Source organism: Arvicola amphibius, chromosome 2 (assembly GCF_903992535.2).
Source record: "Arvicola amphibius chromosome 2, mArvAmp1.2, whole genome shotgun sequence".
In the NCBI taxonomy this organism is placed as follows: domain Eukaryota; kingdom Metazoa; phylum Chordata; class Mammalia; order Rodentia; family Cricetidae; genus Arvicola; species Arvicola amphibius.
The window spans coordinates 57725968-57750093 of NC_052048.2; the positions used below are offsets into that span (position 1 = coordinate 57725968).

A 24126-nucleotide genomic window follows, 5' to 3' on the forward strand; every position below is an offset into this window, starting at 1 on the left:
CTCCCCTGATTCCCTCATTCAATGCCTAGTGCCCTGGCCCTCATGGGGCGGGGTCTGGGAGTTCCCCATGCCTTGTAACTGTTTCTCAGGCATTCCTCTTGTCTGTCTTCAAGACCCTGGACTGGTCCGCTTTCAAGGAGGGAAATCGGTCAGTTCCTCTTTAGGAAGACAGCTAGCTTTTCTGAAAACATTTTACTGCGAACACTTTTCAAGCCTTAGACATACATAGTTTTAAAAAGAACTTTGTAGGGGCGTCCAGGCCCCCACACTGAGGGCTCTGTGAGGACAGCTGAAGAAGGAATGGCCGCAGAGGCCGCCTCGCACACCTGCCCAGCCTTGCATCACCCCCTTGGTCCATCTAATTTTTGAAATAAGCCTTTCGTCAGCCAACGATGTTAGGCTAAGATTAAACATTCTAAATCAGGTATCTCAGCAGGCAGAGACACTTGTCACCAAGACTGCTGACCTGAGTTTGAGCCCAGGAACCCACCGGGTAGAAGGACAAACTGGGCTCCTGTAAGTTGTTCTCTGTCCTCTACATGTGTGCCTAACTAAAAACAAAAATTTGTTTTAAATTTTCATATCAGGCCACATCTTCTAGGTGATTTTCTTTCTAACCTAAATAGCCTAGAGCCACAGCAGAGAACTTCTCATTACCAAGCTTGCTCTCCGGCTTCCGGGAGCTCAAGTACACATCATTGTTTTAAATAACTGCACAAGATCACAAGTTGAGCTCGTGGGAGTTAGGGTGTGTCTGGTTAACTGCTCTCACTGGTGTTGATAGGAAACCGGCTTAGTCTCACAGGGAGAAAGAATTTACTATGTAGCCAAATGAGTGCCCACTTCCACCTCGCCCCAGGAACAGAGACTCAGGTTACAGCCAAGGGGGGCGGGGCTCTGCTGTAGGCCTCAAATGCTCTCAGATGGAATTTAGGGGTCAGAACATTCCAATGAGAGTTACTTAACAATCACAAGAATGTTCCATCAATCACAGAAGTGATCAATAAATGGCTGTTTTCCAGGCTGGTGGGGGTGCACACCTTTAATCCCTGCAGAGGCAGGCTGATCTCTGTGAGTTCCGGGCTAGCCAGGTCTACAAAGCAAGTTCCAAGACAGACAGCCAGGACAGTTACACAGAGAAACCCTGTTTTGAAAAGCAAACAAGACAAAACAAAAGTCTGTTTCAAGGGCTGGTATTGCCCACCATAATTTGTTTCTAGCTCTGCAGCAATCCAGCTCTGGTTTGTAGAATGTTTAACATAGGCGTGGCTTCTAGGGACTTAGATTCATTCACACGGGTTCCTGTGAGGGATCCAGGGAGGCTCGGGATGAGCCTGCCGATACCAGGACTGGTAGCACCCTCGTTTGTTTCCTTCTCTTTGGGTGGCTTATTTTTCTAGATTCCTAAAAGTCCCGTGGTATAGAAGACAAGCCATTCCTAAAATATTTGTTTGAATGACTGAATTAATAAGCAGCACATCTCTTGGTTTGCTGACCCTCAAATCTGGTGCAGTTTTTTCAGGGTTTGTGTGTGTGTGTGTGTGTGTGTGTGGTTTGTCCAGCTATTCAGAGTGAAAAAAAGCTGAGGCCAGATTGTTGGAGATTCTAGAGCACAGTGCAAGGGCCTTCAGGTCCAGGGTGCTGGGAGCAACTTGTTTCTAAGGGGTATTTAACACCAGCTGCACAAAAAAACCCCACAGGGGACAAACCACATGCAGGGCCCACAATACTTTCTGCTTGGCACACCAGCTGCACAAAAAAACCCACGTAGGGGACAAACCACATGCAGGGCCCACAATACTTTCTGCTTGGCACACCAGCTGCACAAAAAAATCCACATAGGGGACAAACCACATGCAGGGCCCACAATACTTTCTGCTTGGTCCTCCCATGGCTGGATTACCCTGCAGAATACTACTGTCCAATCTGGTGTTTCAAGGATCCCCCACTCACTCAACTCCAGAGCAGCCTCTGCAAACCCACCCCTGGCCTTCCTGCCTAGTATCTATCTTTCTACTCAACGGGTGGCGCCAGTGACCTTCAGTAGAGCCAGAAGCTAAGAGGGATTATCTTTGACACATTCCTGGCCTGTAGACTGTTCGGGAGAACGACTCTAGACTCCCGCCCCAACTCCGAAGACCCCCTGAACATTCCCTGAGGAGCCAGGCTGCTGGGTGTGCCCCAGCTGCAGCAAACTCCTTAAGGATGGACTGGAGAATGGGGGTGGGGAGGTGGGCGGAGCGGAGACTGCTGGGTCAGTTGTTGCCCGGGCTGCAACAACCCAAACTTGGCTTCGCTCCTGGTGGTTGTCTCTTCCCCGTGTCGGTCTTTCGCTCTTTAGCAGCTACATTCCTGCACAGGACTCTGCGCCCGCCCTCCTTGGGTGCCCGGGCCCGCCTCCGGGGCTTTGTGACATCACAGCTCTTGTGAGAGTGGTTGCCTTGGCATTTTAAACGCAGTCCAGGATCAGAAGACTTGAGAACTCAGTCTGCAGACTGAAACTTCGGAGCGAGCCAGGTGTGCGCGCGGCTGGTGGGTGTGCGCCGGGCCTGGGTGGGGACTCCAGGCGGGGTGGTCATGGGGTGCCGGCCAGAGATCCAGCACCCTTTGCAAGACTCTTTTCCTCTTTTCCACGTCCTTTATGGCAGGCCTAATTTAAGCACTCTTCCCTTGTTGCTGCATTCTTGCTCCAGGGCATGGCGTGGCAGAAGCAGCTCAGAGTGTTAGGAGGCTGGCTATTTCCTCTTCTAAAGGGACTGAGGCAGGGAGGGAATAGCTCAAACTGCAAGTAACCCTGGGCTCCATCCCCAGCCCTTCCTAGCGATGGTTAGGAACTCTGGCTGAGCCTCTGCAGACAGGAAAACTTGTTTCTATTTGAAGAATGCCTAGGACACCGTCAGGGACTCTGACGGGTGGAATACAGGCCTCGTTTTCATGCAGCTTGCATTCTGGGAGAAATGGGCAATAAAAGCCTTTTAAGTGGTAACCACTTGAACCCATAAAGAAGAAAATGTAAGGTCATTACATGCACTGGTGCAGGAAAGGCTCCCACAGTGACATCTGAGCCTGAATTTAAAGAGCGAAGCCTCCACCCCACCCCCACCCCACCCCTAACCTCAGGTGAGAGGCTGCACAGAGGCCCCAGGCTGACCAAAGCTGACCAAATGGGTTCTAAGAACAGGAAGATCCTGGCGGCTGAGCTGTGCCCAGGCTGGGGATAGTGGATCCTACCAAACCTGGATACAGGGTTGTGTTAGGATAGGCAGTGGTAGGCCACATAGCGGAAATGCCAACTATTTTGTCAGGCCCTCAGGGTCAAGGTGGGCTGTGTGGGTTTGGAGACCACCCGCTCACATACGGTGTCTCTCCCCAGGCGAGAATCTCCTTCAGCTAAGGCCAAGTTTTGCTCACCGGTTGGTCCTCAGCCATGGCCTCTGAGGCAGAGTCCTCTGTGCTCCCTCTGAAAGTGGTCAATGACAGTAAGTACTGAGCTGGGTGGGGGCTCCCAGAGGTCAAAAGGAACCCTGGAGCCCGGGTTCGAAATCAACACCATGTATGATTCTTACGGCTGCTGTGATGCAGATCCACCAGGGACTGCATGGTTTAAACAGTAAAAGCCTGTTGCTCAGCTTCGGGGACTGTGAGTGGCAGGAAGATGGACAGGACTGGTGCCTTCTGATGTTTGGGAAAGACTCTGACCCAGGCCTCTCTGCCCTTGGCTTTAAGGGTACTACCCATTTCTGCCTCCACACTTCCGTAGTGTTCCTCCTGTGTGGGTCTGTGCCCCAGTGCCCCTTTTATTAGCACAGCGGACTTGGGCTTATGTCAGAATGTCTTCAACTTTTGCAAACACGTCTGCAATGACTTTATTTACAAGCAAGACCACATTCTAAGGTGCTGTGGAGATACAGACTTGAGTGAGCAGATTTGAAAGAAGACTTTGCAGACGGTTGCGTGTCAGGAGAGAAAACCAGAACAGAAGCAGGTCTCTCCACTTTCTTCTGCTGTGCTTGCTACGTTGAGCCTGGAGGAGGTCCCAGTATGGGTGAAATATCCCTTCTCAGGCCAAGTGACATGTGCGCTATAGGTGCTCACCCGGGGTGGCACCTAGGGAGGCAGTGAGGTGGACAGTGCCATCGTCCCTGTGTTCTCTGCTCCCTTCAGCTTTTAAATCCCAACTTAATGTGTTTTTTTGGCAAGTCCTCCGTGGTTCAAGCTTCAAAAGTGTATTTTTGCTCCCCCACACAGCTATTTGAAAGCCTACCCCCATCTCCCCAGGACGCTGTGGTGATGTGCAGAGACACCTCCAAGCAGAAACTTGTGCCCACAGTGTGTCCTTTCAAGCGCACAATAAAAATGCCCTTCTGCACTCTGCTTTTCCCATGAGCCCACACACTGAGCATTCTCAGGAGGGGTGGTGCATACCTGTAATTCCAGCACTGGGGCAAATCAGGCAAGAGGATCCGGAGTTTGAGGCCAGCCTGGGCTACATACTGAGATCCTGATGTAAAAAGCTATCAAAACAAAAAACAAACAAAAAAAAAAAACCGGAGACATTTCCTACTTTCCAGCAGATTCAGAATCCCACAGTGTGAGCGGAATGTGCTTTATCACCAGCTGCTGACAATGGGACACTTTGTGTATTTTTAAAAAACGAACTATTATGCGTACTTGCTCCCACAGGGATACTTACAGTCTCCCACCCCCATATTCACTATCTCTCTCCTCCTCTCTCTTGTCTGAAAGTATTTAAAAATAAAGGCTGAAATGGATGTCATCTTTCAACACAAAACAGTACAGGAAAACTCCACTATCACAAAAAGATGCCATCCTCCTATAGAGGGACCTGGGGCGGGGTTGTTAAGTTGGAGGCAATCCTGTAGCACTGAGGCAGGTGTTAGCTTGAAAGGCTTGAGGGTTGGGGAGTGTGAAGAAAACCAGGCCAGACCCGGGATTGGCTTGCCTAAGTCAGCTGGGAGGTCAGAGGGAGTCCAGAGCTGACCACACCTTCCTGTAGAGACTGGGAAGGACCACCCCACTGCCTCACAGGACCTCAGCAGCCAGCTAGTATAGGTCCCATTCCAGGGTACACGGTTGAGAATATCTAGCTTAGAACCTGACTCTCATGATAGAGGGTTTTTAACTAAATGGCCAAAATTATTTTCCTGGAAGCCAGGTTGTGGTGCAGGCCCCTATCTCTGTAAAGGGCCTCACTCATGGCCACCAGGCAGGTCAGATGGGCAGACCTCCCCTGGTGGGCAGGGCTGGGAGCAGCAGCTTCGTGAGGCAGTTCAGAGGAACCTGGCTTTCAGAGAGCACACTGCATCTTGGGTGTTGCAACCTGGCTGTCTCAGAAGGTTCACTACTGTAATAAGCACCATGACCAAAAGCAAGCTGGGGAAGAAAGGGTTTGTTCCTCTTACACTTCCAGGTACAGTCCATTGCTGAGGAAAGTCAGGGCAGGAACCTTGAGGCAGGAATTGATGCAGAGGCATGGAGAAGTACTACTTACTGGCTTGACCTTCATGACTTTCTCAACCTGCTTTCTTAGAGCACCCAGAACCACCTTCCTAGAGTGGTATCACCCACAACCCACATCAATAACTAATTCAGAAAATGCCATGTGGGCTGTAAGCTAGATCTTATGAAGCAATTTCTCAATCAAGGTTCCCTCTTCTCAGATGACTCTAGCTTGTGTCAAGTTGACATAAACCTAGTCAAGTCAGCTCACTAACCATCCAAAGTCAGCCTGTAACCACCGATAGACAAAGCTGGCCATCCACATGTGGCTCACAATGCCCTCCTGTCCACATATCCTGTGCGTCGTGGGTAATTGTGAGACCACAGCTGTTTCACACATCGGTACCAGGCCCCTGCTGGTGTCAGCCACGGTGCTGGTGAAAGAGGGGAGATGAGACATAGGTAATGCTTCTGAGTTTTGGGGAGGCAGCAGTAAGCAGCCCTCCCTCTTTGGGGGTACTATTCCTCTACTCTGTTCCTTAAATAGGACAGGAAACCATTCTCCCAGTGTCTGGGCACTGATGGCTCTTGGCTAGTGTTTTTAAAAATAAAATATAAAGTCAGGTGGTGGTGGCACACATCTTTGATCGCAGCACTTGGAAGGCAAAGGCAGGTGGGTCTCTGTAGTGATGGCTTTGGGCAGGCTTGTTTTTCGCCCTGCCCTGCTCCTGGCTGTCGGCTAGCTTGTGCCCCGAAATAACAACACACAAATTGTATTCTTTTAAATACTGCCTGGCCCATTATTTCAGCCTCTTACTCACATCTTGATTAACCCATATCTAATAATCTGTGTAGCACCACGAAATGGTGCCTTACCGGGAAGTTTCTAGCGTATGTCCATCTTGGGCTGGAGCTTCATTGCGTCTGGTTGTAGAGGCAGGGCAATTGTCTGAGCCATCAACCTCACTTCCTTCTTCCTGTTCTGTCTACTCCACCCACCTATTTTCTAACCTATTAGGCCAAGCAGTTTTCTTTATTAATTAACCAATGAAATCAACAGATTGATAGAAGACCCGCCTCCATCAGGTCTCTGTGAGTTTGAGGCCAACCTGGTATATGGGGTCTCTGTCTACTCTGCCCACATTGGAGCCCCCCCACCCCTCTCGGCCCCACCTCCACTGCAGCCTTCTGCTACTGTTGCACCAAGTCTAGAACAGGGCGCATCCTTGTATCTAAATCCAGAAAGGGAATGTGGCATTTTCACCAACTGTGCTTTCCTTCGGCAGTCCCTCATTTGCATGAAGGACTGCCTTGGTTGCACCAATAACAGCTTCCTCTTGACCACCAGGGGGCGCTCTGAGCGCTCAGGAGATTGGGCGGACCCAGAGTGGCTGTGGAGGCCTGTCTGCTGGTGGGTCCTCAGAGACAGGAGTGTGCAGAGCAGAGCCTGGGGCTGTGCAGTGGTGGCAGTGCAAGGGACCTGGGCCAATAGTGTTAACCTTGGTGATCCACAGAACCCATCGCAAAGTTGGGAAATGGTAAAAGACTGAAAATTCTCCCAGGGGTTGTGTGAATGAGCCATGGACATAGACTTTAAGTTGCATTAAAAGACACATAAAATAGACACTCTGAACCAATAAATGCAAAGACAACTGCACAGCTGACTTTGTCATCCAGGTCTACCCTCACTGTTCAAAACAAAACTGTCTCCCCAGCTCCAAGAACCAACATGAAATACCTGTTTATGGAAGAAGCCATGTTTAGACGGACTTTTCTCTCCGACCAGCCAGTTTCCAAATAACCACACTGAGACTTATTACTTATAGCTCAGGTTTGTTACTAGCTAGTAATTCTTAAATTTTAAATTAACTCATATTTCTTATCTACGCTCTGCCATGTTGCTTGTCACCTTTCCCCAGTACAGAAAGTTCATCTCCTACTTCCTCTGCATCTCCTCATGACTTCTGAGACTCCTCCTCCTCTTCATGGTCTCTTTATGTCTGCCAGCCCCACCTAACCTCTACCTGTTCAACTATTGGCCAGTCAGCTTTTTTATTAAGACAATCATAGTGATGTATATTTACACAGTATAAAGAAATATTCCATATTTCGCCCCTTTTGTTTAATTAAAAAGTAAGGTTTTTAACTTTAACATACTAAAACTATATATTAAAAAACAGGTAATATTACACCCTTCTGGGGTCTCTGATGGAGTTAAAAACTAAATAGACTTAAGGTTTTCCTTAGTTATAAGTTAAGGTAAATTAGGTATAAAACTTTAGACTTACAAAGATAAGATAGATAATAGAGTATTTTTTCTGTTTTTGCCAAAACTTGATACCTGCTTTTGTTGTATATAATTTTACTATTTTAAAGTTAAAACCTTTCTTTTTAATTAGACAAAAAAGGGAAATGGCTGTGGAATAATCCTTTTGTACACTGTGAAAATGTGTTGCTCTCATTGTTAATAAAGAGCTGACTGGTCAACAACTAGGCAGGAAGAGGTTAGGCGGGAGAGAAAAACTGAGGATGCTGGGAGGAGGGTGGAGTCACGAGGAGAGAGAGCAGAATGGGAAGTAGGTACTTGAGATGAACGAGCCTCAGGGCAGTGCATAGATTAACAGAAATGGGTTCATTTAAGTTATAAGAGCTGGCTGAAAATGAGTCTACGCTATCGGCTGAACACATATAGTTAATAATAAGTCTCTGTGTTATTTGGGAACAGGCTGGCGGGTCACCAGAATCTGTAACTCTGGTCTCAGAACACAGATTCTGGTGACCTGGAGTGACCCCATTGCCCTGGCTAGACGATACAACTAGTATCATCTGAAGGGAGAGAGCCTCAACTGAGAAAATGCCTCCATAAGATCCCGCTGTAAGGCATTTTCTTAACTAGAGATTGGTAAGTGAGGGCCCAGCCCATTGTGGGTGGTGCTGCTCCTGTACTGGTTGGTGTGGGAGGCCCTTCTGTATGTGTGTTGCTTTTATTGGTTAATGAATAAAGCCACCAACAACTGGTAGTCCTGGGTCCTATAAGAAAGCAGGATGAGCAAGTCAGTAAGCAGCATCCTTCATCCAGGTTCCTGCCCTGTTTAAGTTCCTATTCTGATTTTCTTCCTTAATGTACTATGATGTGGGACTGTGATGAAATAAACCGTTTCCTCCCAAGTTACTTTGGTCATGGTGTTTCATCATAGCAATAGAAACCCTAAGACACCCATTCTGCCATGAAAGTAGCTACATGGACATTTTTGTTTGAGATAGGGTCTTAACTGCCTTGTTACTCTTTGTAGACCAGTCTGTCCCTGAACTCAATGAACCTGCCTGCCTCAGTCTCCCAAGTACTGGGATCAAAAGTGTGTGCCTTTATGCCCAGCTCACATGAAACTTCTATAGTAAAGTGAGTCAGGAATCAGCGCAAGGGACAATAACTCGGGAGAGTGTGTAAAGGTGGTGGGCAGGTGAGCAAGTCTGCTGTCGGCTTCAGTTGTCTTACAGGGCCCATCACCTTAAGCGGGTGGGTGCTAGAATGTTCCTTAGAAACAAAGCTTCAACACAGGGGCTGTTCATCCCGGGCACTGATGACAGTCCCAAAGCAATGCTGGCTCCTGACCCGCATTCATCCCATCTGTCACGGAGGTTGACTGCATTTAGGACAAGCTTTTTCTTATCCTCAAGATTCAGCTATGTTGCAGCATCTTAGTGAAAAAGCAAGAGATGTCTGTGCATGCACAAAATATATTTTGCTTTTTAAAATATTTATTATTTTTATTTATGTATAAGTGTGTTTGTCACATGCATGCAGGTGTCTGGGAGGCCAGGAGAGGGCTTCCCTTGGAGCTGGAGTCACAGGTGGCAAAGAGCAGGGATCACTCTTAACTCTCAAGCTATCTCTACAGCCCTTAAAATGTTTTAATTCTTTGAGAATTTATGAGAATGTATTTTGACCATATTCATCCCAGATTCACCCCTTTCTGCTTCCTCAAATTAATGTACTCTAGAGAAAATTTAAAAAGATTTATTTGTTTGGATATTTTGCTTGCTTGTATGTACATGTGTGTGCCTGGTGCCCTCAGAGGCCAAAGAGGGTGTTGGATCCTTTGGGACTTGAATAGCAGATGGTTGTTAGCCACCATTTGGGTGCTGAGAACCGAATGTGGGTTCTCTGCAAGAGTAGTTGATGCTCTGAACTGCTAAAGCAAATTGCCAGCCCTCAAGTCTTCTTTTAAACCAGAGACACAGGAGATGTATCTATAGAGACTAGAGACACAGGAGATATACCTAGATAAACCAGAGATATAGAGGATATATCCAGATAAAGAGTTACCTAGATCAACTAGAAGGTATATCTAGATAAAGTAAACATACAGGAGATATATCTAGATAAACTAGGAGGTATATGTAGATAAATTAGAGATACAGGAGACATATTTAGATAAGCTAGAGATACAGCACCCTTGTGGGTCTGATGCCAGCTTAGGACACATAGTGAAGACTCTCTCACGGGGAAAATACCTCTGTTGAGCAGAAAGAATGGGTTAGGATGCTTCTCAACCATAAAATTGGAAACTTTTGACAATGTATATGGCTTTCTTTTTCAATTAAGAATGAAGATTTGAAGTACAGTTTTGAATTTTGTTCACTTTGTTGTGTTGTGTTTAGCGTTTAGCTTTTAGTATCTTCTATTTTTTATGACAGGATAATCAAATGTTACTACAGGAAATCTTCCCATAGACTCTAGGAAGTAGTCAGGAGGGAGCTCTGGGGAACACGGGATACTTCACCCCTCATCTGCCCCACCCTTTGCTGCAGTGAGACTGTACTCAGTCCTGTAGTATCCCAGGCTTCAGATTGAGTCTTCCTGTGCTCAGACACATTGCTGGGCCTCCAGGGCTCTGCTCACCCTTACCCTTCCACCTGGGACCATTCAGGCCCGACGTCCTCCATCATCCCTGACTTACCCCCACAGCTCAGTTCTACTCTCTTCTGGTTCCCCTGGCAGGGTTTGGGGCTCCAGGCTGCTGGAGTCCTGGTTGTCTTGGGAGGGACCTGCAAGGCTCTTTGCTGTGGGTGTCGGGTGACAAGGTCAGTAAAGCAGTTGGACCTCAATGCCTGAAGTCACCTGAAGAAAGATATCAACCAGCTTCAGGGAACTTGGCCCTTCACCTTAGGTTTCTTGTAACAGGCCAGGTAGCAAAACCCTTTCCAGGTGGGAGGGGGTGGGGCTTCCCAAGGAATGTGATGTTGACATTTCCATTCCGCCATGGGAGGAGCCAGTGGCACATTGCTTACAGGGAGATATCAAGGGGGCTGAGGGAAGGGAAGGCTTGAAGCAGCTGCCTCCTGCCAGTTTTCAGGGAAGGGATGCTCATGGCTTCATACAGTCTTACTTCTCAGCAAAGCCAGCATCCCCATCTCACTTGTAGACCTGGAGGCTCGGACAGGTGGCTAAGCTGGTGCCCTGAGCATCTGGAACCCAGCACCACCCTTGCTGTGTGTCCACGTCCCTCAGGGCCAGGACGTCATCGCTGTGGCTCTCACCTTGCTTTTGTGTCTCACCAGAAAGCACCCTGGAGTTCATGAACAACAGCTCCTCTTCCTTCCTTGAAGATAAAAAGAAACCTCAAAAGAAAAGCAAAGGTAGTTTCCCCAGCAGGGTGGATGAGGCGAAGCTTGGTCCCATTTCTAGGATGTGACAGGCTGGCCTCCAGGGCGCAGGGTGGAGTGGGACGTGTGGCCCCTTTCCTAGGGTGCGTCAGGTTGGTTTCCAATGTGCAGAGCAGAGGGGCGTGTTAATCTTCCTGTTAGGCAAAACTCAACAGAAACGTGAGGGTTGGCAGTGGGGTAATCAGTGGGCAATGAGTCATATCTGAGCTTCAAAACCCTGAGAAGGCATCCGGGTGACCAGGCCCTAAGTCTGTCTGTCTCACCAGAATTTTCAAATACAAGATTGTCTCATGGTCATGGAAGGGTTGATATGCACAGCCGTGTCTGACTCAAGGCCGGAAGGAACCCAAAAAGAGAAAACTCCCAGACCTTGTTTTCTATTGCTGAAAGAATGAGCCTCTTCCCTCAAAGCAACTAGGGAGAAAGGGCTTATCTTAGCTCCCAGCTCCAGGTCACAGTCCCTCATAGTAGGGGAGCCAAGGCAGTGGGAACTGAAAACTGCCAGTCAAGAGCAGCGAGGAATCAATGCAGGCTTGCAAGCCTGGAGCACAGTGCATCTTCCCCACTCTTGTTCAGTCCGGGTCCCAAACCCAAGGAATGGTGCTGCCCATGATGGGCTGCGTCTTCCCACATCAATTAATTCACTATAAACACGACCCTCTCATTACCTCAGCCTCAGATGGATAGGGCCATCCCAGTGGTCCCATTGAACAGTTCTGGCTCACATTCCATTGACCAAAACTCGGTGTGTCCGTAAGTGTGCAGAGGTCTTTGAAAGCAGACACACCCTTCCTCTCTCCCAGAGCTCTCTAACAGTCTGTACTACACCAGCACTCCTCTTGCCTTCCCCAGCTGTCCTGGACTTTCACACTGGATGGGGACCCGGGGGACCCTGTGTGCCATTCACCCCTCTGACTTCCTGGGCCCCTGGAACTCACACTAGGATCTGAATCAGTGTAGAGGAGAAAGGCATGACCAGCATGAGCCCCGGCTTGGGACCTGCTTCTGGTTCCCTGGATGGATTTCTGCCCATCTCCAGGAGTTGGCCTGGTCTGCACCCCACTTGCTCTACCCATAGGAAACCTGTTCAGTTCTATCACTTTTGGCCAGAGGCTCTGGCTTCCTTTCTCTGGGAATGGAGCCTTGCTGGGATTTTCACACCAGGCCGGAGGCAGATGGGTGAGACAGATGCCAGGCAGGAGACCAGCTCCCCTAAGATTAAACCACAGAGGCAAGTTTACTGGGCTTAAGGACCCAGGAGAAGATTCTGGTGTGGCTGGATTGAAGAACACTCAGTGGTGCTGTATCCCATGAGGAGTAGAAAGTCACAAGGACCCCGAGACGAACTATTTTTTCCTTCTCCAGGGCATGTGACTATAGCTGACCCCTCAAGTAACCCTTTCCACATGTCAGGGGATGTGGATTTCTTCTTGTTCAGAGAGCAGGAGCGGAATAAAGCTATCGCAGTAAGTATCTGGGCCTGGGTCGGCCTCTTCTGAGAAGCTTCCCTGCGCTCTGTTCCTCCTGTCTCAGGTAAATGCTTCCCTCCTCAACCCACTCAGTCCAGAGCGCTCGCTTTCCCTAGGAAGTCAAGAGCAGACCCTGCTTGGCTCTCCCACCATCGTCTCTGACTGGGCCTCAGTCAGGTGGCTTCCCCAGCTGCTCTCTACCTCTCCCACTTTCCCTGTGTGGAATGCCATTCTCGCCCAGCATTCTTCATGTCCTTCAAGGCCTGTCTCACATCTCACAGGTCCCCTCCTCTGGACTTCTCCCCTGCTTGGAATCCCACAGGGAGTGCCCCAACCCCCATCTTACCTGCATCCTAGCTTGTTGCCTCTTGTTTTAGTCATGTGACCTGGATCCAGGGCAGCCCTGGATCCCACAGGCCCAAAACAGAACAGCAGAACAAGCCCAGACAATGCAGTCCACCAACTGTACCCCTCCTTCACCTACTACACCCCTCCAACATCTGCTGCACCCCTCCCCCACCTGTTGCACCCCTCTCCCACCTGCTGCACCCTTCTTCCACTTGCCATACCCCTTCTCCTGTTGCGCCCGTTCTTTGCTGCACCCCTCCCCTACCTGCTGCACCCCTCCTCACTGCTGCACCCTCCTCCACCTACTACCCTCCTCACCGAGTACCACACCTTTGTACTCACCTGAGATTCTTCAGGATTATCAGATAATGGATTGTGGCAGCTGGTGGGTCCCAGCAGAAAACAGACTGATGCTGAGAATCTTTCTGAATGGGGAGACTTCATTGCAAAGCCTACAATGCTAGACAGCACTTGGGCTTGAGAGCTGCTATAGACAGGGAGTGTCTATAGATAGATCATGAGAGCTCCCTGTGGGTAGCACAGAGGATCAGGGCAGTGGAGCCAGCCAGTAAGCTTCCAGCCAGCTGACAGGACATCTCGCAGAGGGAAATACTAGCCTTTTGGAAATAGGTTTAAGTTTCCTAAACCTTTTCTCAGTTTTAGCAATTCTTGGCCTCAGTTAAAGGGGACTTTGGGTGAAGGGACAGGTGATCATCTCTTAGCCATGCTAGTACTGTTTGTTATTTGGCTGCACATTGAACTGGCACCTGTGTTTGGTATAGCTGCCTCTCCCCGGTCCCATCCTCAGGTGGTTATTGTCCTGTTCAACCCTAGAGGGTGTGTGCAAGAGCCCACAGCCTCTCTAAGAGCACCAACAACAGAGTGCTCAGCACAGGTGTATGTGTGAGTGTGTGCGTGTCTCCCTATGTGTGGGCCCCTTCAGCCTCTGGCATTAGATGAGAGGCACTGGAGACATGCATCTGACAAGACCCTGTCACCCCCCACAGGAACGTGAACAAAAGAAGATGCTGAGGGTGCACCAGAAGATGACATATGCATCCAAGGTGTCTGCCAAGCACACTAGCCTGCGCCGGGAGCTGCAGCTAGAAGAGGAGATGGAGGACCAGGAGCTGATGGCTGAGACCCGGCAGCTGCACACCTTCCGCAACAACACTGCCTGGAAGCTGTCCATGACCCAAGGTATAGCACCCCTACCTTGTGCAGGGGCAGGAATAAGGGATGATTAAGAAAGGCCCCCTCTCTCTCTGTGTCTGGCACCACATACCTTGAAGAGCTCTGTCTTGATGGGCCACAGTTCTAGGACATGCTGATCACATGGAGACTGCATGGTCTGCACCAGTAGAGCAAGCTCCGCTTGTAGAGGCTTAGGCCCACCCAACAACCAGCCAATCACAGGCAACGGGCAGTTCAACTACAGTGAGGAGGTCACAACTGAAACTTGACTTCCAGGTCTTGGTCATCTTGGTCACACTGCAGCATTTGATAGGTCATGGCCACCACTGGACTCCTCTCTCTATGCCAACCTCATGAGTTGTGGGGGTGCTATCATAAGAGAGGCCCAAGGCAGATAGTCACCAACCATGTGGAGCCTAGCAATCACCTCTCAGCATCCCAGGGGACAACTTCCTGGAGCCCCCTTGGTATCAGAACCCACAGTGATGTTCAAGTTATATTTATGCCCACCTGTATTCTCTAAGTCATCCATAGATCTATACATTGTAGACTCAATATGCATTCTATGTGGACAGTTGTTTGTAGTGACAAAGGAATTCTGTTTAACTGTTGTGCAAATATGATTCTCTTCCATATACTGATCCATTGGTTGAATCCAAGGAAGCACCACACAGATGTGGGAGGTTGGCTATATGCTGAGGGAGCCTTTTCTCCCCCTTTTTCAGACCCATCATCACTGTAACACCCTGGGTAGACAGCAGGACCCCAGCTTCCTCTGCGGACTGTCTTAGGTACCTAATTCCAGCCTGGGCTCCAGCCTCTCTCCCCTACTCACCTTCTGGGTCTTGTTGCAGATAAGAATATGGAGCCTGAAACATTGACTGACTATATGGAACAGAAGCGAAACATGTTCCTCCTCCAGGTGGGAATGGCTATATCCAGCTGAGGGTCTGTAGCTTGGCTCTAGCCCAGCCAGGTACCTTCATGCTCTGATGGTTCACAGTATACGGTGGCAATGAAGCGAAATGAAATCCAGCGGCTAGAAATGCTGGCAACCCGGGAGGAGAGGAGGCTGGAGAGAGCTGAGAAGTTCCTGGAGAAGGATGCAAACTTGTTTGACGAGTTCCTTAGGGAGAATGACCGCAGCTCAGTGCAGGCCATGCGACTGTGAGCCTTCAGGCCCTTGTGACCTTGCCAGTGAAAACCCACACCCGAACCAGGTCTACTCCAGTCTTACCTGGACCTGAACCTTGAGCCCTAGCCAGGCCCTGATTTCAACCTATGGTCTTTACCCCTAGCTGCACCCCTAGCTCCCCACCTGACTTTTCCCGAGGCCAAGGCAATGGCTTCATCCATTTCTGATTGATCTTTAATGATCCAGTAAATTGGCCTCCTGTTTCCCTAGGGCTGAGAAAGAGACCAAGATCAAGGTGGAGAAGATCATTGAGATCCGGGAACTTACAGCCCAGATCATGGCCATCAAAAGGTAGAGTACAGGGGGCACCTTTCTCTGTCACTTCACTGGACTCAAAGGTCACCTAGGACCACAAAGGCCTCTCAAGGACTCAAACTCTGTGGGAAGCTGTGGCCTGTTTTATGGGTGTTGATGAAGCTGAGACTCAGTGGCTCTCCTGAGGCCACACCATCAGGACACAGGACCATTGTGGTCCAGGCTGAGAGCAGCAGCCTTTATCTCCATGGATGAAGACCCTGTAGGTCACAGAGGGTCACAACTTAGGAAATCCTGACTGTTCTGGCTACTGAAGGGCAGGGTCCCTTCCCAGCTGCTTCTAGCTAGGACTTGGTGGCAGACACTGCCTAACTTTTTGCATTTCTCTCTGAGCCTAGTGAAATCTCCAAATTCGAAGATACTTTGCAGCATTACAAGATTTACAAGGATTTCCTGTACAAGCTGTCACCCAAGGACTGGTTAGAAGAGCAGGAGATGAAGCGCCAAGCTCTTAAAAAGGCCAAGGAGCCTGGGGAGCTCACCAAGGATGGCAGCATGGCCACCTTATTAGGGGAAAAAGGTAGGGCAAAGAGAAGGCTACCCCCCCCCCAAGGGTAGGTCCTGGTAGTGGTTTAGAGAACCTGTACCCAGCTTGAAGGAACCCTGTATGTATGGGGCCCCATCTGGTCCTTCCTTTCATGGCTGGCTCCACACATAGGAGTACCTACTTTGAACCCCCAGGAGCTCACAGTTCGAGCCTTCCCACAGGGACATGGGCTTTCCAGTCAAACCAAGGGCTCTCTCCCCAAGCATTTCTCTGCCTCTTCTTCTGGGCTGGGAGCCTGAATTACCATGGAAAGTCTGGGTCCAGCAATGGTCTGATGGGGTTTTCATTTGCTTCCTGTAGGGTCTAGCAAGAGCAAGACAGCCTTGCTGTGGAAAGGTATGACTGCTCCAGTCCAGAAGGGACCCATACCTCATGCCAGGGGCACATACAAACCTTTCCCTTTTTCCCCCAGAGGTTCAGAGCTTGAAGAAATCCCCAAAGCTTACACGGTCTGGGCATGCCCCATCCAGCACTCAGAGCCTCCCGCAGGTTGGCCAGCTCAGTCAACCAAGCCTGTTCAGTGAGCTGGACTCCAGACTGTGAGTGGTCTCCAGGGGCTGGGGGGAAGCAAAGACCATTAAAGGAGACAGCCAGGATGACAGGGTCACAGGGGAGGGGAAAGAAATTTCATGTGACTCTTGGGGAGGGTGAGGAGAGAGAAACCAGCTGAAGGTCACCCCATAAGGCTGCCCCAGGTGTCTGGTTCTTGCCCTGGGTTGACTGAGGTAGTCAGTAGCCCTAATGTGACAGCACAATAAAGGAGAGTGGAGGGGCTGTTCGTCAATGAAAGACATGTGCCAGGGGCAGGGCAGCTTTTCCTGTTTGTTGACTATCCCAGAAGGCTCAGCAAGGCCCCATATTTCAGAGTCCCAGAATATTGGATGCACAGTAAAAGCCTTGCAATTTGCAATGTAGTCTTGAGCCTGAGCCTAGGATCTGAGCCGAGGTGGTTCCAGGCAACATTATTGGTGGTGTATGGTGTAACAGCATGCACAGTGAAAAGTGCATGTGTGTACTCAGAATCAAGTCTGCCGTGAATGCACAATGCAACATGGGTGAGTGCTGTCCAAAACACTCCAGGTTAATTATACTTTTAATTACTTCTGGTCACTGCATGTCAGGAGACCTTTCACTGCTGCCCAGTTTCCCCCTCACATTTAACTACATATCCCCCCATGGGATTGGGACCCACAGTCTGAGAAGCTGGGAACTGGGTGGGGTGGTGGTGGTGTCCGCCTTTAATCCCAGCACTCAGGAGGCAAAGTCAGGTGGGTTCTGAGTTTGAGGCCAGCCTGGTCTACAGTATGCATTCTAGGACATCCAGGGCTACACAGAAAACCCTGTCTCAAAAAAGAAAACAAAACAAAAAGCGGGGCGCTAGGTGAACACAACTGGATGGACTGTGAACTACACAAGGTCACAGTTGAGAGGACCATATCCCTTTGGAGGTGGACTCAAAGCAGCGGGGCACAGCAGTCTCCTGAAGTTCCTTGAGCCAGTGACTGAGCTGAACTATGCACCTGTGTATCTCCATCTCCACCTCACATCCCTGGGCACCTGTCCCCAGATAACACACCTGTAGCTCCTGGGCAGTCCAGCTGGAATGGGTGGGGTCCACTGGGAAGTGCTGGAAAGCATATGGACGTGGCATCCACGCAGTGTGGTGGCAAAGTAGCCTCTGCATCCCTGTGAGCTGTCTCAGGACAGTCCCTGCCCTGTGTGGTGCTGCTTGCAGTCAGCTGGGAAGAGCTTGGTATGCCCAATGGCTATGAGTGAGGCAGGTAACCAGACCCAATCCAGGTGGCCTCGGAGAGGCACTCAAAACAAATGGTAAGTAGGAAGGTACGTATGATGTAAGTCACTTACAGAAGGTATAGATCAGGGCAGAGTAACCTAGTGGACCAAGAGAAGGTAGTCTTCTTCTAACTGGGGACTCATGGCTGAATTTTGAGTGTTTCTTGACTGTGGGACCTCGATGGGGGCTGGTGCAATATGGGGGAAGGGAGAGGTAGGGAACACGTTCCATACATGTCTTTAGTCCTTTGCACCCCCACCCCCGCCTCTTGCGGCCTAACTGGTCCAGGAGCTCTGATCCCACTGTCTGTCCTCAGGTCAAGCCCTACTGTGCCATCACAAGACGACACTGACAGCGATGGGGAGGTCTGTGGCAGGGCTTTCTCCTCTCTTGCACCCCCATCGAGTACTCTACACTGCTCCACCAGGCCCCGTCCTATACAGCACCATCTCTGCCTGCCCCTCACAGGAGCTGGCACTGTACTTCACTGAGCCCCAACAGCTCTTGGATGTCTTCACACAGTTAGAAGAACAGAACCTGTCCCTGATTCAGAACACGCAGGAGATGGAGGAGACCCTGGATGATCTGAACGTCACTCTGAAAAACACCCAGATCCGCATGTAGGTCGCCATGCTGCCCCCTTGCCACTCTCGCCCCCATTGCACTTCCTTGTATAGGGTCTGGGTAGGTACCACGATCTTGGAGCCACCTTCAGTCAGAAGGCAGCATTGTGGACCTCCCATTCCGCCCTTCTGCCATTAACCCAGGGCCTGGGAAGCCAGCCTTGCCATGTGGAAGGGCCCTCAGGCAGGCATGGTTTGGAAGGGACCAGAAGCTGGCCTTCAAGACACTTCAGCTATGGGGATGAATCAGAGGTCCTCACACCACACCCCTGGCCCCAAGATGTGAGGAGAGAAAGACGTGCTTTGCCAGGGACCTGCAGCATGTGGGTGGGCACCAAGTAGCAGAGGTACAGTTGTTGGGAAGGCACAGGGCCACCTGACTGGCTGGAGTCAGTCTGGGATGGGTGGGGCCTGGGAAGACAGGTCTGTCAAAGTCTGTCTAGCACAGCAAAGGACCAGGGCAATGGAAAGACCCTAGAGAAACCCAAGGTCCTAGATGTAGTCAACAAGGCAGCAGGGGAGGCGGGAGCTGGTCTCACTCCCACCGGGAGCTCACTGGATGCTCAGACTCATAATCCCCATTCCAGTTTCTTCCTCTGCTCATTCCAGAGCCCAAGGGGGCTGAGTATGGAAGGCTGGGCTGGGGTACTGGATGAGGGTATTGTTCAGGCTCATCCACCATGGCCCTAAACTCTGAGCAAATTTTCTGGGTGGGCCCAAGACCTGTAAGGGTCAGGCTGGGCCTCTTCACGGGAACTTGTGCTGGATGGCAGCGACGGCAGAAAGACCCACACACTGGCTAGTAGGAAATGCACGTGCTAGGCAGAAGACATGGTGAGTGATGTGAGGGGCAGGTGACATCAACTGAGAGGGAAGGCAGGAAAGCAGTGTGTGGCCCAGGCTTCTGCTGGGTACAGGGAGCAGCCAGCCACACAGAGGGCCAGCAAAGGCAGCTCAGGCAACAGAAGCAGCCAGGGCATAGGCCTCGACCCAGCTGAGACTTCAATGTCCAGACAGGGAGCCATGTTCCTCAAAACTCACCTTATTTGTCCAATATGGCTGCCTCCAGAATCAAGTGAAACTGCCAGCTATTAGGCAAAACTGCTTTCTGGAACCCTGGCAAGGACTGGAGACACAAGGAGATACTCTGGAGAGAGGCCAGGAACCTCTCAGCATCCCAGAGGATCTGCTCTCCCTCAACACAGCCATCCACACTGCCAGCAGGACACAGGTGACAGACAGCAGCTATCCCCCGGAACACCCACATGTGGTTTCTGAGTCACAGCTCATGAATTCAATTACCCTTTCTTGTGGGGAAAAAAATCAGAAAACAACTTCGGAGAAAGAAAAACAAAGAAATTGAATGGATAATAATTTAGCAAAAGAGCCTTAGATCCAGCTGGGTTAATAGATAATTCTACAAAATATTCAAGGGTTTAAGGGAATGGAGGACCTGTGTTTGATTCTCTTTCATATATTATATCTCAATCACACACACACACACACACCAGGTATCATTGTGGTGTGCATTTATAACTATGGTTTGGGATGGAAGGGACAGAGGATCCCTGGGACTTGCTGCCCAGCAAGCCTAGTTCATTGGCAAGCCCCAGGCAGTGAGAGACCTGTCTCAAAACACACACACACACACACACACACACACACAGAGAGAGAGAGAGAGAGAGAGAGAGAGAGAGAGAGAGGGAGGGAGGGAGGGAGGGAGGAGGGAGGGAGAGGGAGAGGGAGAGGGGGGGGAGAGAGAATACATTCACACAATTCACACATTTAAGGGAGAAATGATGATACTCTTCAGCCATCTCCAAAAGACAGAAGAGGAGGAAGCACTCCTAGCCTCCTATTGAGACCAGCACAGCCTTAATGACAAGCCAGACACAGACAGTTCAGGAGAGAGGGGTCCAGAACAGGGTGTTTTATCACTGTGGCTACAAAGACCTCAAGAAGAAGAAAACAAGTTGAATCCCAACAAGTGTGTAAAACGATACCATGGTTCACAAATTAGGAACAGAAAGGAATTTCAATTTGGTAAACATCACAAAATTCTACAAGCTAATGCTGTTAAGGGCAAGAGACTAGTGGCTTTTCCACTGACATCAGGTGCAAAGGGCGGGTAACTCCTCTTTCCGCACTCCTGGTTGGCAGAGCCTCCACTCTTCTATGCCTATGGTCTCAGGACAGAGCTCTGCCTACTAGGCCATGCCTAGTGGGAGCCAGGTGCTGAGGGAACTGTCTGACCCTGCAGGGACAGGGAGGTCAACCTGCTGAAGCAGTGGATCACCACCATGATGATATCAATCTCCAAGGAGGAGGAGTCAGCAGCAGAGCTGCAGCTCAAAGCCCGCGTTTTCCACTTCGGGGAGTATAAGGGTGACCAGCAGGTAGGGACAGGAGTGTCTCAGAGCAGGGCCCAGGCCCAGCACCTCGGGCCCTGCTCACGCTCTATGTTCTGTGTGCTTGGTGTGGCATGTGCCCCAGGAGTCTGCTCACCTACTCCCTCAGCTGCCTGCACTGCTTCCCAGACTCTCGATAGCAGGGACAAGGGCGGGCCAGGAGCTCAGCATGCTAGCACAGAATGTCATTTACTCACTCAGGTTTTAGCTCTTTCCAGGACTGCCCAGTGCCTTGTGTGGCAGACACCAGGTCAGGGGCCTGACTCCTGCCTGGTCAAGAGCTACTGGGCACTGGCTATGGCCAGGCCTAAGCCTTTTTGTCTGATGCTGCTCAATAATACCCACTCAATACCCACATAGCAGTTGCTACCTGCTTTCTCAGTGTCAGACAGGCTCAAGAGGGGTGAGCTCATCTACCTTGGGCCTCACAGAATGTGGTCCTGTGGGGAGCTGGGGTCAGTGCATGGCTCCCTGGAACAGGGACTGGGTCTCAATGGGCTTGCTGAAGAAGCTGGAGGAAGGGCTGGGATATGAGCTGAGTCAGAGCGTGAACACAGGAGCACTAGAGCTATTCTGGCCAAGAAAAGCAGGTACCATTGCTCCACCCCACTCTCTGAGCCCACACTGTGGCTGTTCCATCCCGGCTGGCAAGCAATGACTGCTGGTGTAGGCAGGCTGTCATGTGAGGGTGAGTGGGGCCTGCAGCCATGCCACACTGCTGGCCGACTGTCCCCAGGACAAGCTTTTGGAGAGCCTGAACCATAAGGTGCTGGATGTGTATCGGAAGTGTGTGGGCATGCAGCAGGAGGCCAACCTGGGCACAGTGCAGATGCTGACTGTGGTGGAGCACCAGCTGGATGAGCTGCTAGAGAATCTGGAAAGAGTGCCCCAGGTTAAGATTGAGCAGGCTGAGAAGGTCAAGGAGAGGGAGCGGCGCATGAGGTGAGCCACTGTGTCCAAACTTCTATGACTGCAGCTCTGGCTTGGGTGCAGGACGGTCGTCAGCATCCACCCTGGAGTTTCTTGACCAGAGAGATAGGCTCAGGTCTCTGTAATGTGAGGCCAGGCCTCTGTGGGTTCCAGAGGGCAGGGGACATGGGACACAACTATCTGCAAAATCTGTCTCTCCCAAGCATGGGGCCATTTCCTCTGAGGTCCCAGCACCTTAAGACTAATGTCCTAGCTAGGTGCCAAGGTGTAGGATTGTGGGCACAGGGACTGAAGACAAAGATGTGGATCTAGGGAAAGGTGCTTCTGGGGTGGGGGGATTGTGGTCTAAACCTTGGGTCATTCTCAAGTATGGCATTTACACCCCCTATCTGCCTTCGCCTGCAAGCTTTGGCTGATTTGTCCACGAATGACAGGAAGGGCAGAGGGGACATTTTCTACATATGGGAAGGCATGGACTGACCTAGAGTCTGATTGGGAAAAGGGGTTTCTCCTAGGCCTGGGCCCCTGTAAGCCACCTCTTGTCTCCAGGCTTCGTGAAGAGAAGGTCAGGATGCAGAAGGAGCTGCAGGAGGAGCGGTTGCAGCGGGCTCGAGCCAGGGCCCAAGCTGAAATAAAAAAGAAGGTGAGCGGTGACCCCAGGGCCACTCTAGGGTGTACCTCCTAGGCTCTCCAGCCTGAGCTCCCAGGCTTCCCTGAGGCAAATGACTTCCCTGAAGAAACAGACAGGTGCTTGCAGTGCCAAGCTGGAGTGGAATAGTCTCCAAAGCCAGGCACTTCTAGTGCCCTGTCCTAGGGCTGTCCTCACTAGGACCAATCTCCCAGATGTGCTATTCACACAGCCCCTGCCAGGTGCAGATGCTCAGCCACAGAACTCGCATCAACACCCAGTCTCCGGGTCCTGTTGCTCTGTCCACCTCGCAAACAGACCCCAGGTCAAGCAACTGCTTGTTAGGCCTGTGTCTTTGGGGTCTGAAGCCCTTGCCCCACAGAAAAAGAACTGTGGCATCCTTGTGCCTTTTTGATGTGACAGCAGAAAATCTGGCCCTGAAAGCAGGCCTGGGGCCAAGCATGGTCCCTGAGAGACAGGGGAGCTGGTGGGCGTCTACGAAACACGGCTGCCCATTTTATTGCTTGGGAAGATGAACACCATTAATAATAAGATAATACAAAACATCCCAGTGTTTAGTTCAGAAAGAAAGCTGAACACATAATTCCCTTCAGAAGATGCAGCTCATTAGGAGAAAGGGCATCCAGGCCATGATCAGGACTTAGATGGCAGGGAGAGCATTAGACAGAAACAGGACAATATATGGAGGTCTAAACCTAACAGGGCCTTAGCAGGAAGGGGAGGCTTTTCCTTCCTGGAGAGGAGCTTTATTAAGAGAAGGGTTTGGGGGCAGAGGGGAAGAGAGAGAGAGAGAACACATGCTGCCATGAGAAGGATGGCAGGGCAGAGGAGTCCCTTCAGAGAGCAGCCTTCAGAGAACTTCCCCAAGCAAATCCAAGAACAGAGGAGATAGCTAAGTTTTGGGAGGCTGGTAGACAGCTTCATATTACATGCTTGAGTTCAACATGTATGTGACAAAGAGCATGGAGGAGCTATGTGTTGGTTAGGACCGTCGGTCAAGGGTTGTTGCTGGACACAAAATGGACAGCTTAACTCAGAAAGAGGGACCACTGCCTTCTACAGGCTGACCCCTCATGTGTTCTGCCACACTGCAGGGTCTCCTGTGGAAGCCCTGAGCTAGGAAATACTTAACTCTTGCCCTTCAGAAAGTGTGCTCCGTGGAGCTGGCATGGTGACTGCTAGGCTGACCCACACTCCAGGTCCCTTTAACCACTGCCACCCTTGAGTGGCTGGTCTGCATGACCAGACTTTGCTGGCCCCTTCCTGAACCCTATGGCAGGGCATGTGGGCAGTACGACATCTACATAGGCAGCATAGGCTCACCATGTTTATTGCCCCCACAGAGAGGCAGGAGATTGGTATGCCGCTCCCGTCCACCCGTCATCAAAATAAAGGAGGTGTCCGAGCACATGATAGTGGACAAGGACAAGGAGGAGATGCTCTTCTTCTTCACCTAGCAGCAGAGCTGGCCAAGGGCTCAGGAAGAGGTCAGTAGTTAGTGAAGGCAGGGACTGCGAGCCTGAGGG

At 50.6% G+C, this 24126-nt stretch overlaps 1 protein-coding gene across 1 annotated transcript; it reads left to right on the top strand.

Moving 5' to 3' along the window:
* The first annotated feature begins 3427 nt into the window (after positions 1-3427).
* Cfap100 (cilia and flagella associated protein 100) lies at positions 3428-24057 on the top strand. Its single transcript, XM_042054527.1, has 19 exons — positions 3428-3479; positions 5228-5431; positions 10332-10545; positions 10646-10882; positions 10973-11100; positions 12493-12593; positions 13952-14144; positions 14993-15060; positions 15142-15305; positions 15544-15624; positions 15987-16168; positions 16496-16531; positions 16608-16734; positions 18307-18355; positions 18459-18610; positions 20874-21009; positions 21758-21963; positions 22501-22594; positions 23944-24057. The coding sequence occupies exons 1-19, from the start codon at positions 3428-3430 to the stop codon at positions 24055-24057; spliced, it is 2538 nt and encodes an 845-aa protein (XP_041910461.1).
* Positions 24058-24126: the final 69 nt, after the last annotated feature.